A 13,230-nucleotide genomic window follows, 5' to 3' on the forward strand; every position below is an offset into this window, starting at 1 on the left:
ATTTGCATAATGTTTTTGATTTTCATTTTAATTTTCGAAACAAAATATAAAATTTTTTTTCCACATTTCCTAATATGTTCCATTGCCATAATTAGTTTATTACCAAAAAGTTTTTGATTTTCATTTTAATTTTCAAAACAAAATATAAAATTTTTTTTCCACATTTCCTAATATGTTCCATTGCCATAATTAGTTTATTACCAAAAAGTTTTTGATTTTCATTTTAATTTTCAAAACAAAATATAAAATTTTTTTTCCACATTTCCTAATATGTTCCATTGCCATAATTAGTTTATTACCAAAAAGTTTTTGATTTTCATTTTAATTTTCAAAACAAAATATAAAATTTTTTTTCCACATTTCCTAATATGTTCCATTGCCATAATTAGTTTATTACCAAAAAGTTTTTGATTTTCATTTTAATTTTCAAAACAAAATATAAAATTTTTTTTCCACATTTCCTAATATGTTCCATTGCCATAATTAGTTTATTACCAAAAAGCAAATAAAAAACATATAAGAACAAAATTCATTACACACATTTAAGTACAGATTAGTCTCTAGAATAAAATTCAAATGTCGTTCTTTCTATATATTGTTCACATGGTATTTAACAATATAACTCAATATGTTCTCTAAAGAAAACATCAATTTTACTTCATGTTTAAATTTCAACTAATTTAAATTTGTTACGACTATCAGCTTTTTATTCTACTTTTATTGAATCAATTAGTTACAACCACTTATGTTATTCCACTATGAACTAAGCAACTTCAAAATAAAGTAATACACTATGATCGCTAACCAGTATCAAATGGATCAGAAAAAAATATCATTTTCTTTTACCATATTTTCTTTACTAAGACCATAAAATAAATTTTAAAATATAACAGTGCTTTCTACAGTGTTAGGGTATTTAGCTAATTTTGTTGTTTTATGTGTATATACGACCTAATTTCTTTTCTTTAGTTTAACACAAAATTTCATTAAATTCAAATTCAAGGACTACAAAGCCAAAAGGAAATTAAACATCCTCTTGAAGACAATTCATAAACTGCAATGGCAAATAGAACCAAGTATGATAAATCTTCATATGAAGTTGACAGCGAGTTCAATACCAAGCTTGAATGCGTCGATAAAGCTTCCACAACAAAGTTGGAGAGTTAAGAGATAGTCATAAGTGACGTTGAGAGACAGTCCTCACCAACAAAAAAAAAACCGAAGTAGTCACGATTGCACCTTCAGACCCCGTACAGACCGCTCCACAAGATAATAAACCGGTGAATAAACTGAAACTAAGGCTTAGAAAAGAATCCGAGAAATTTTCTCCATTCATAGAAATGAGACATGGTAGTGAAGTACTCTCCACAGCAAAGGAGGAGGTGAGAGTTGTGTGCTGACAACATGTCCTTACTAGGTTTTGATGGCTCAGAGCTAGACCTCGGAGTGGATTCCCACCTACATCAGACGCCAGATTTACAAACAGATGGCTCAAAGCTGGACGCCTAAGTGGATTCCCACCTACATCGGACGCCAGATTTAAAAAAAATTGTGACATAAGATATGTTTGCGGTGGATGATGGCATGGATCTTCAGGCAGTCATTTTATACCGCGCTTTAATGATCTGAAGGGCGGAGGAGGCCAGACATGGGGGATGGAAATGATGGAGCAGGGAACAGAGATGTCACTGGAGGATGATAGTCTTCTCAACCTTTTAAGGAACAGATCTGGTCGCGGAGTGGAGTCTCACCTACATCGGTCGCCGGATCGATGTAAATTGTTGAGAGAGGAATAGATGAAGTGACGCTAGACCCAGCTATGGTGAAACTCAAACCACCCAACGAAACAACAAAAACTTCAAGAGTCCTCGGCTTTAGTATAGTTGAAATGAGGAGGTTGACAACATCACACGCATGAACCAACGAGGAGTGAGAGACCGAGAGAACCATAAGGTTCCTCGGATCTACCAAAACGAGCTCGAGTTAAAGGACGAACGGCATGATGACGGTGAAGGTTTTAGATTGTGAAGGGGTGGCTCGATCCGGTGGATCCGGGGGGTCTGGAGTCTCTGGCGGAGGTCGAGAGTTCATATCCAAAGGAGAGGGGGCTCGCCAAGGGTAGAACGTGAGTTTGAGCTGCAAGGATTGCGTCGTCAATGCTGGGTAAGGTGGTAGGATGACAACCAACGTAGCAGACTCAAACTGGTCAGAAAAGGTATCTCGTGGGTGAAGGGAACCACAGTGGCACTAAAGAGAAGGAGACATTAGAGAGTGGAGCTGTCATCAGAGAGTCACGATTGCACCTTCAGACCCCGTACAAACCACTCCACAAGGTAACAAACCGGTGAATAAACTGAAACTAAAGCTCCGAAAAGAATCCGAGAAATTTTCTCCATTCATAGAAAGGAAACATGGTAGTGAAGAACTCTCCACAACAAAGGATGAGATGAGAGTTGTGCGCCGACAACATGACCTTACCAGCTTTTGATTGCTTAGAGCTTGACGCCGGAGTGGATTCCCACCTACATCATACGCCAGATTTACAAACAGATGGCTCAAAGCTGGACGCCAAAGTGGATTCCCTCATACATCGGATGCCAGATTTAAAAACAATTGTGAGATAAGATATGTTTGCTGTGGTTGATGGCATAGATCTTCAGGCGGTCGTTTTATACCGCGCTTAAAAGATGTAAAGGGCGGAGGAGGCCAGACATGGGAGATGGAAATCATGGAGCTGGGAAGAGAGATGTCACTGGAGGAAGATTGTCTTCTCAACCTTTCAAGGAACATATCTGGTCGCCGGACTGGAGTCTCACCTACATCGGTCGCCGGATTGACGGAAATTGTTGAGAGTGGAACAGGTGAAGTGACGCTAGACCCAGTTCTGGTGAAACTCAAACCATCCAACGAAACAACAAAACCTTTAGGAGTCCTCGACTTTAATATAGTTGAAACGAGGAAGTTGACAACATCACACACATGAACCAACGAGGAGTGAGAGACCGAGAGAACCAAAAGGTTCTTCGAATCTACCAAAACGAGCTCGAGTTGAAGGACGAACGGCACAATGACGGTGAAGGTTTTGGATTTTGAAGGGGTGGCTTGATCCGGTGGATCCGGTGGGTCTGGAGGCTCCGGCGGAGGTCGAGAGTTCAGATCCATGAGCGAGGGGGCTCGACGAGGGTAGCATGTAAGTTTGAGCTGCAAGGGTTGCGTCGTCAGCGCTGGGAAAGGAGGTAGGATGACATCCAACGTAGCAGGCTCAAACTGGTCAGAAAAGGTCTCTCGCGGGTGAAGGGAACCACAGTGGCACTAAAGAGGAGGAGACATCAGGGAGTGGATTTGTCATCAGAGAGTCACGATTGCACCTTCAGACCCCATAGAGACCGCTCCACAAGATAACAAACCGATGAATAAACTGAAACTATAGCTCTGGAAAAAATCCGAGTAATTTTCTCCATTCATAGAAAGGAGACATGGTAGTGAAGTACTCTCCACAACAAAGGAGGAGGTGAGAGTTGTGCGCCGACAACATGTCCTTACTAGCTTTTGATGGCTCAGAGCTAGACGTCGGAGTGAATTCCCACCTACATCAGACGCCAGATTTACAAACAGATGGCTCAAAGCTGGACGCCAAAGTGGATTCCCACCTACATCGGAAGCCAGATTTAAAAAAAATGTGAGATAAGATATGTTTGCGGTGGTTGATGGCATGGATCTTCAGGCAGTCATTTTATACCGCGCTTAAACGATCTGAAGGGCAGAGGAGGCCAGACATGGGGGATGGAAATGATGGAGCTGGGAAGAGAGATGTCACTGGAGGATGATTGTCTTCTCAACCTTTTAAGGAACAGATCTGGTCGCCGGAGTGGAGTCTCACCTACATCGGTCGCCGGATTGACATAAATTGTTGAGAGAGGAATAGGTGAAGTGACGCTGGACCCAGCTATGGTGAAACTCAAACCATCCAACGAAACAACAAAAACTTCAAGAGTCATCGGCTTTAGTATAGTTGAAACAAGGAGGTTGACAACATCACACGCAGGAACCAACGAGGAGTGAGAGACTGAGAGAACCAGAAGGTTCTTCGGATCTAACAAAATGAGGACAAACGACACGATGACGGTGAAGGTTTTGGATTGTTAAGGGGTGGCTCGATCCGGTGGGTCTAGAGGCTACGGCGGAGGCCGAGAGTTCAGATCTATGAGCGAGGGGGTTCGCCAAGGGTAGAACGTGAGTTTGAGCTGCAAGGGTTGCGTCGTCAGCGCTGGGAAAGGAGGTAGGATGACAACCAACATAGCAGGCTCAAACTGGTCAGAAAAGGTCTCTCGCAGGTGAAGGGAACCTCAATGGCACTAAAGAGGAGGAGACATCAGAGAGTGGAGCTGTCATCAGAGAGTCACGATTGCACCTTCAGACCCCGTACAGACCGCTCCACAAGGTAACAAACCGGTGTATAAACCGAAACTAAAGCTCAGAAAAGAATCCGAGAAATTTTCACCATTCATAGAAAGAAGACATGGTAGTGAAGTACTCTCCACAACAAAGGAGGAAGTAAGAGTTGTGCGCCAACAACATGACCTTACTAGCTTTTGATGGCTCAGAGCTGGACACTGAAGTGAATTCCCACCTACATTCACTACAAAAAAAAGTTGGCATTCATAGCACAATACTATAGCTCGTTTTACTGAATTGTCATCATAGATGAGTTTGAAATTTCCAAACTCTGTAACCGTATTAGATAAATGCTATGAAAAAAAATTAGTAAGCGGGAACTTGAAATCAGGTTTTCCGCCACACACTTAATAAAAATCACAAATGTTCATTCTCTCATCTATCTCTAGTTTTCCCTCTCTCTTATCTCTCATTTCCCCTCCCTCTCTCTCTCTCTCCCCCTCTCTTATCTCTCATTTCCCCTCTCTCTCTCTCTCTCTCTCTCTCTCTCTCTCTCTCTCTCTCTCTCTCAGAACCCTAAGAGAAAATGAGCTTGATTCTACATCTCCTAAACCTTAATTCGCTTCACTTTGACACATTTTCGATATCTAAAGGTGTAAAAATTAGTATTCAAAAAAGAATCACAAAAATCCTCTTCAATCACCACAACTCTCTCTCTCGATTCACAAATAATCAACCAAGAGTCAAGCCTCTCTCTCTCAACCATGATGAATGCTTCGAGCAATGGTGTAATCCCTATCATCATTCGCATCATCTTTCTCAGATCCAGAGTCCGATTCAGATATCATCAACGAACTTGTTCATGTCAACCTCCGAATCAGGCTTAATCCATCTCGACGACCATGGAATCTCCAAATTCATCATCTCCTCTCACACTCCATGACCTTGCAAAACCGAGCTCCGTCTCAAAGAGTTTCGCCGCGACCTCATCTCCGCTTCTTTCCTCGAGTTCTCTCAGTCCCAATCTTCTCTACGTCCGACGCAAACTAACTCCGTCTCCAAGAGATTTGCCGCTGAATTCGTCGTTGATGGGGGTGGTCTCATCGTCAACCTATTTGCAGGCTGGCCTAGAAAAGGGAGATAACTGTGTTATGGTCTGTTTGTGTTGGAAAGTGACAACGATTCTCTCGCTCAGTTTCTACCAGGTAAGCGTCATTCTCTATCTGTTCCATCTTCTTTTCGTCTCTCTCGCTAGTCTCTGTTCATGTTCTCATCTCTCTTTCTTGGTGCATCAAACGAGATTGGTATGGGGGATTAAGCTCTGCGTTTCCATATTTGTTAGGATTGGATTTGTATTATGTCTCTAGATGCAATGACTTTTAGATTTTGAACTTTAATGATTGGCATGTAATTACTTGAATGCTCTAATTCTCTATCCCTTTAGCTAAAGAAAGGACCTTTTGATAGGTTGAGAAAGGTGGGGAAAATGCTCTCTTTGTAAGTAGCTATAGGGGAGGTGTCATAGCTGTTGCAGATGGTTTTTCCAGGTAACTTCTTTGCTTATGCTAAAATTTGATTTGTAGTTCTTATGGGTTTATCCTGATTTTGATAAAGTTTGCATCTTTTATCTTCAGCTGGGTTGAACAAGATGTTGACCCTTCCTCGTACGTTCTCCAAAGAGCTCATGGCTCATGCTTCTCGTCTGGTTGATGATGAAGAGGTAGTTTTGAAATCTCACTATGAAGTCTTAATCTATCTTTTGAGTTTTTTTTCTGATTACGTTTTGGACACAAGTGAGATATGATCCTGGTTTCCTAGTAGCCATGCTTGAGGAAGTTGGTGTTCTGAAAATAGGCAATGTTGGAGACTGGGACTACTTAAGCTTCTTAGACAAGGTTTTTTTAAAGCTATGTTCTTCTTATCCTTCTCTAACCTGTGATACTAGATTGTTTCAGTGTTTAGCCTTTGAGAAAGAGATTTTGATTCGTTTTCATTCTGCAGGCCAAATCATATTTTCAACTACTCCACAAGAGCATTACTTTGACTGTCCTATACACCTTATGTTACCTCTCTATGGTGGTGGTGGTGGTAGCAACATGACAAAGAAGATCTTTGTAGGTAATTAGAGAGGCAGAGTTCATTGATTAGTTTTCCTATTGGCTAGAACTTAGACTGTGTGGATTGCCAATGTAGACCATTGATTAGTTTTATTCAGTGGCCCAGATTCATCAAATATGTGCTTCTTTCTCTCCCTCCCCCGACTCATTTGATTCCTCTTCTATCTATCGAATTCTCTCTCTCTCGTGAAGCCACCGTATCTAACACTAACCTATGCTTCCTCCTGCACAGCTGCACCTGACGACAAAGCTGGAGCAACGTCAACTTCCGTCTCTCGCGAAGTTCATCTGCCTGACAACGAAGCTCAGAGAAGAGCCGTTTTGATTGAGCCGAGATGAAGCTCTGCGCCTGATGAGTTTCTCTGCCACTTCTCAAATCCGTATTCGCCGGTCTCTGTCTTCACCGGAGTCACCAAAACCACCGCTCGTCTCCACCATCAGCGGTGACCTCTCTCTCTCGCACTCTCTGTCTTTCACTCTTTCTCTGTGTTTTTAATTTGATTTTTGTTCTTATTTTGTCCTTGTTGTTCAGTAGAATGTAGTTTTGTCCTAATACGCCCGTGTTCTTGTTTTGCTAGATTAAATGGCTTCTTAAGCTATCAAAAGTTCATGAAATCACCCAAGTTCCAAGCTTTAGCAAAGAAGCTGAGTTCTTCTTGCAAGGGATAATGGATGGACTTAGATGGATGAAACAATGGAAGTTAAGATGATTGAGAAAAATGTGTCACATCCAGAGATTGCTAAGGTCTTAAAGATATCTCTCCTCTTGCTTCACTGCGGTTTAGATTTTAAATAAATTTCTCGTCTTTTATTTGATTCAGTTTTTTTTTTCATTTTGCTTGCATCTTTCCCATGGTTTGACGATTGACAGAGATAGAATATGGAGGACAACGGTAGGAGAGCACGCCGGAGATATGGCTGAGAGAGCATGACGACGGAGGACATGGCTGAGGAGGGCGTCGAGGAGGAGGTAGCATAAGCGGTGTGTGCGTGGAAGATAGCGACGTTGGAGTTCTGTGAGGAAGAAGAAGATCAGTGACATCCAGAGAGGAGGCGGCTTGAATTGAAACTTGAACTGTTTAGTTTTATTTTCTAGGTTTATTTTATTTTCTAATTCTGAGTTATTTTTGTAAACCATAATTTACTTGTAAACAAAAATTAGATTAATAAATAAAATTTAATTATAAATCAACTTTTGATCTAATTTTAAATTATTAATTAATTTTTGTTTATTATATTTGGTGAATTAAATTTTAATTATTAATTAATTTGCGACTCAATCAATAATAGCTAAATTATATATTATGAAAATAGCATTATATTTATGTTATTACAACATTTAATATAAGAATTGTCAACAGCTATTGTATATTACACATAAATTTGTAACAAAAAAGTCATGTTATAGTTATGTTAATAACAACATTCAATTATTGCTATTGTATATGTACATTACATAGCATCAAATAAAAATGCTATCATAAGAAGGGTACATGTGATTGCTGCCGTATACATAGCATTTATGAATTCGCTATCAAACACCTACGAAAACATATTTTCCGCGCTAAGAATGTACATATTTTTTGTAGTGATTAGACCCCAGATTTACAAACAGATGGCTCAAAGCTAGACGCCTAAGTGGATTCCCACCTACATCGGACGCAGATTTAAAAACAATTGTGAGATAAGATATGTTTGTGGTGGTTGATGACATGGATCTTCAGGCAGTCGTTTTATACCGCGCTTAAACGATCTGAAGGGCGGAGGAGGCCAGACATGGGGGATGGAACTGATGGAGCTGGGAAGAGAGATGTCCATGGAGGATGATTGTCTACTCAACCTTTTAAGGAAAAGATCTGGTCGCCGGTGTGGAGTCCACCTACATCGGTTGCTGGATTGACGTAAATTGTTGAGAGAGGAACATGTGAAGTGACGCTAGACCCAGCTCTGGTGAAACTCAAACCATCCAACGAAACAACAAAAACTTCAAAATTCCTCGGCTTTAGTATAGTTGAAACGAGGAGGTTGACAACATCACACGCAGGAACCAACGAGGAGTGAGAGACCGAGAGAACCAGAAGGTTCTTCGGATCAACCAAAACGAGCTCGAGTTGAAGGACGAATGACAAGATGACGGTGAAGATTTTGGATTGTGAAGGGGTGGCTCGATCCGGTGTGTCTGGAGGCTCCGGCGGAGGTCAAGAGTTCAGATTCATGAGCGAGGGGCTCGCCGAGGGTAGAACGTGGGTTTGAGCTGCAAGGGTTGCGTCGTCAACGCTGGGAAAGAAGGTAGTATGACAACAGGGGCGGTCCTAGGCAAGAAGGAGGTGTAGCACTGGCCCCACACTGATTTTTTATTTTTCTTTAGTAACTAATCCAAATTTATTTATAGATCCCTAGTTTATATACAAATTAAATTTTGTGCTCCATACTAAATAATGTTCTCGGTCCCCCCTGGATGACAACCAACGTAGCAGGAAACCACATGGCACTAAAGAGGAGGAGACATCAGAGAGTGTGGAGCTGTCACCGGAGGGGAAGCTAATTCTGGAGATGCGGCTGTCTCGGTCTTTGTGCCTGGGAGAGATCGGATGAAGTTCCAGACATTAGACTATAATTCTCTTTCTTGGAAGTAACAGGGACTTGTCCACCAAACTCTACCACTTTATATATTATCTCCTATAATTGTTTCCTTTTATACAACCAAAGACTTTTCAGTTTGGAGACTGGAAACGTTATGAATTGAATAATCTTAAAAACCACACGTCTTCAGACGTACACGGAAGTCGCGTATCCATTGTAGGCGCTTCACAGATCTTTTCATACAAAAGCCTTTTGCTGTTTATATTCTCTCTTTAAATAAGAGCAAAGAAAAAATAATTACTAATTTGTTGTTTTATAAATTGTTGACTATCGTTACAATGCTAAAGGTGGACACAGAACAAGGAGCATATGTGAACCGTAGGCCGTAGCTTGTTTGGAGGTTAGTTGGTATCAGTTTAATTGTTAGTTCAGCCTGTTAAACATAAGTATATTATTACCGTCTTTTTCTTGCGATCTTAAATGATAAATTGTTGGATTAATCACATGATTGATCTGAACTTGAGCAATTTAAGATAACAACACTCCACAAACTAATTAAACATATGTTTTCAATTTTTTTCTAAATGTAGACATTATATGCCATTTCTTGGATAAGTGTATCGCTGCTTCTGCGCTTTGATAAATTTCAGAGAGGCTACTGATATCAACATTCTGCTTAAACCAAACTACCTGAAAGCGTTAGAGATTCCTGAAGAGGTGCCGTGGGAATTTGCTGCAAGACAGGCCTTGGAGGCACTTCAAGAGCTTCAAGACTTCCTTCCATCATCTCTACGACTCTGTTCATTGGTGGGCGATCTAATGGGGAAGGCTGAATACACCACAAACCTACCAATGCCATCTTCTTTGCTACCTCCTCTTCCTCATTGTTGATTCCGTTCTCGATAAGCCTTCTAGGCTTTCCTAATTCAAGATCCCTATATACCCATTCAGGAAAGTATATTGAACTTGTGTTAGAAGCAGAGTCTTGATGAGCGCTTTCTTTGTTCCTTGCACCAATCATCTCAAGAACTAACATTCCATAGCTACAAACATCTGACTTGTGAGACACGCTCCCATAAACTCTTGAAATCATTTCTGGTGCAATGTACCCTACTGTACCTCTTGTGTCCAGCAATGACAAGACACTCTCTTTCTTCTCACAGAGCTTGGCAAGCCCAAAGTCCGAAACTATGGGGCAAAAGTCTTCATCTAAGAGTACATTTTGTGGTTTGATGTCGAAATGTACAATCCTTGTTTTACAGCCATGATGCAAGTACTCTAGACCACGAGCAACTCCTAGCGCAATTTGATACAATGTCGCCCAATCCAAATTCACCGAGGACTTGCGTGAGATGAATTTATCAAGAGACCCATTTCCCAAAAATTCATATATAATTGCTCTTTTGGAACCTTCAGAGCAGAAACCAAGCAATGTAACGATGTTGAAATGAGAAGTTTGGCTCATGCTTGCAACTTCATTAGTGAAATCTTCTCAGTTACCCTTTGAATCTTTCAAGACTTTCACCGCAACTAGGGATGTTAAAACGGGCTACCCAAGCCCGTTTAAGCCCTGCCCGTTTAAAACCCTGCCGGTTAACTCTTTATACATACGTAAAAGGGTACGGGCTCTACCTGTTTAACATCTAAGGCCCGCGGGCGCCGTACCCCTTTTAACATCCCTAACCGCAACCATACGGCCATCAGAAAGAGTTCCTCTATAAACAATTCCAAATCCGCCTCTCCCGACCACTTCTGCAAATGACTTTGTAATTCTTTTCACCTGTGCATAAGTGTAGTGTTTGAGTGGAATGAGGGACATCAGATTCTGTTGTCTTAGACGTAATTCTCTCTTCCGGAGAAAATGAAGAAAGAATGATAATAAGATCACGAACAGAACAACGCCTGCTACCGAACCCAAAACTAGAAAAGCAGAGAAAGTTTTGAATTAAATAATTTCATTTTAAATCTATGAATAGGATACAATTCAAAATATATGCTCCTAATAAACTAACCTTTACAAATTGGTTTGATCAACGACCCTGTTCAACCGTTCAACAAGTAAATTTTTTTATCAGAATGGAACCAAACTAGATCTCGAAAGAAAAGAATAAGAACAGTCAAAATTGTTGAGTTAAATCTAGGAATCGTAAACAGTTCAAAATATATCTTATCATCGAACTAACCTTTGTGGATTGCGTTGACCAAAGACCCTGTTTAACCGTCAACATGTAAAATTTTTGTCAGAATGGAACCAAACTTGATGTCTAAGCTAGAAAAAAAAAGGTAAAAGAAGGAATGGTTTACCCTTACTTCTCCTTCCAGAGCCACAGTTTTGGCCATGGGTGGCATCGTCACAATAGCAGACGAATCCACTCGAAATATGATTATACCCACAAGCACCCTTGGATTCTAAGCACACTGAGCAGTCTTGTTTAATTTCAAGATTGAAACCCTGTTCAAGAGACTTCTTCGGATTATCCAAACGTAGAGTGTGTAAAGTCGACTCGGAAACAGGTATACTGACTTCTATTTTGCAATTTTCCTCCAAGTTTTTAGTGCCATCCCTCCCGTAGAGTAAAACAGACGAGCTGTTTTTGACAACACCGTAGTTTTTTAAACCTTCCCTATCATCCTTACATTGAAACTCTGTAACGTAATTGTAAATTTGACTAGTAGAGATAAGAACTGATAGGTCTGGGCAGCCATATAAAATTGTTAGCAGCTCGGTGCCAGGAGTGAACTGAAGGGCGCTTTGGTAGAATGATTCATTTACTGGGTTTGAGGGACAAAGATTGTCGATATAGTCTGATATGGCGAGACTGTTAATTAATTTTATGATTTCAATTTTGAAATCTACACCCAAGACCTAATCTAGATTTGATTTAATTCAATCCTAACACATTTCTAAAGAAGGTAGAAACACTAACCTTGATCCATGCTTGGATGCAATTCCACCAATTGATCTTCTCGTCTTTAACCTTCTCTTTGGTGATTTCCTTGATGGACAGGAAATCCCAAACCTTCCTTAATCTCTCCTTTTAGTAAAAACTATTAGTGTAGTGTTGTAAAGAGACTTCACGTTATCTTGATAAAAGGAGTACGAGTCCTTTTATAATAATCTAAGAGACGTGTTGGTTTATATCCATCAAACGGATGTCTGTAACACAACTCTTCTTTATAACCGCACTACAACATATACTCACATATATATTACATTATGGTAATATATTCTATTATTACTACCTTGTATATATATGTGTATAATCATAGGATTAAGGATATTTATAAGCGAAGGTAAAGCAGGAGGGTTATCAATACACCCATATTCTAACTCATTACTCGAAACCGATCCATCACGGTATCAACTCTTATATTAGAATACAAAACATTAATATGAACTTTCTATTAAACCAATAGACACATAGGTCACACAGAATATAAAATATTCTTACATTCTCCCACTTGGCCTTTGTGTTAACTTAAGGGTTAAATAACTTTAATGTGCACTTTTATATCAAGTTCACTTGATATTTTCTAAAATTTGGATTGATCGAATCATGGCGGTTGTATGCCATTAAACGACATAGTCCCTTCCATGTATCAAACATCAATTCTAATTTTGTATCAATCCTTATATGAGAAGAACTTTTATTTCTCAAACCAACCATATGTTATCTACAAACCATAAGTGTATACACATACTTTAATGATAACATAATAAGTAAATCAGAAACATAACTTTATGTGAATTCTCAGTGTCAAATACATAATGAGCATCCCATAACTAAAATAGCAAAGCCTTATCTATAATACCCATACGTTCTACATGGCCATTGAACGCCTTGGGTGGTAAACCTTTAGTTAGCGGATCCGCTACCATCATGTCCGTCCTTATGTGCTCGAATGACACTCTCCGTTTCTGAACTTCTTCTTTAACATACAATTACTTTAATTCCATGTGCTTAGCACCCTTCGAGTACTTGTCGTTCTTTGAAAAAAAGACAGCTGCAGAATTATCGCAGTAAATTCTCAGCGGCTTGGCTATAGTGTCGACAATCCGAAGCCCTGAGATAAAGTTCCGCAGCCATAGTGCATGAATTGTGGCCTCAAAGCATGCCACAAATTCAGCCTCCAT

General features: G+C 40.0%; 2 protein-coding genes across 6 annotated transcripts in view; one reads left to right on the forward strand and one right to left on the reverse strand.

Annotated features, from left to right (window-relative positions):
* Nucleotides 1-4,947: 4,947 nt before the first annotated feature.
* LOC106327361 (probable protein phosphatase 2C 1) lies at nt 4,948-7,659 on the forward strand. Of its 5 annotated transcripts, none has more exons than XR_001267432.1 (7): nt 5,206-5,600; nt 5,863-5,942; nt 6,030-6,290; nt 6,397-6,513; nt 6,745-6,955; nt 7,091-7,257; nt 7,384-7,659. XR_001267432.1 is itself a non-coding variant. In XM_013765503.1 (5 exons), exons 2-4 carry the CDS (start codon nt 5,298-5,300, stop codon nt 6,103-6,105), a joined length of 459 nt encoding a protein of 152 aa, XP_013620957.1. In that variant the 5' UTR covers nt 4,948-5,199; nt 5,268-5,297; the 3' UTR covers nt 6,106-6,290; nt 6,397-6,535. The 5 variants fall into 5 exon arrangements, 1 of the variants encoding a protein (XP_013620957.1); XR_001267430.1 differs by having other exon boundaries at nt 6,030-6,115; nt 6,190-6,290; nt 7,091-7,659; XR_001267431.1 differs by having other exon boundaries at nt 6,030-6,115; nt 6,214-6,290; nt 7,091-7,659.
* A 2,112-nt stretch (nt 7,660-9,771) lies between these two features.
* Nucleotides 9,772-13,230, reverse strand: part of LOC106323547 (probable receptor-like protein kinase At1g67000) — a 4,879-nt gene continuing 1,420 nt past the window's right edge. The window contains exons 2-6 of the mRNA XM_013761652.1: nt 11,400-11,741; nt 11,279-11,305; nt 11,108-11,134; nt 10,761-11,015; nt 9,772-10,505 (exon numbers count right to left, since the gene is read on the reverse strand). Of these exons, the coding sequence (XP_013617106.1) occupies nt 9,772-10,505; nt 10,761-11,015; nt 11,108-11,134; nt 11,279-11,305; nt 11,400-11,741 (1,385 nt within the window). The remainder of the gene's footprint in view (nt 10,506-10,760; nt 11,016-11,107; nt 11,135-11,278; nt 11,306-11,399; nt 11,742-13,230) is intronic.

Source organism: Brassica oleracea, chromosome C2, assembly GCF_000695525.1.
Source record: "Brassica oleracea var. oleracea cultivar TO1000 chromosome C2, BOL, whole genome shotgun sequence".
Taxonomy (NCBI): Eukaryota; Viridiplantae; Streptophyta; class Magnoliopsida; order Brassicales; family Brassicaceae; genus Brassica; species Brassica oleracea.

Bases quoted from the DNA above. Each gene is read 5' to 3' on its own strand.
- LOC106327361 (XM_013765503.1), top strand. From the start codon at position 5,298: ATGGAATCTCCAAATTCATCATCTCCTCTCACACTCCATGACCTTGCA. The intron at 5,601-5,862 runs GTAAGCGTCATT...ACCTTTTGATAG, and splicing joins TCTCGCTCAGTTTCTACCAG to GTTGAGAAAGGTGGGGAAAA. The intron at 5,943-6,029 runs GTAACTTCTTTG...TTTTATCTTCAG, and splicing joins GTTGCAGATGGTTTTTCCAG to CTGGGTTGAACAAGATGTTG.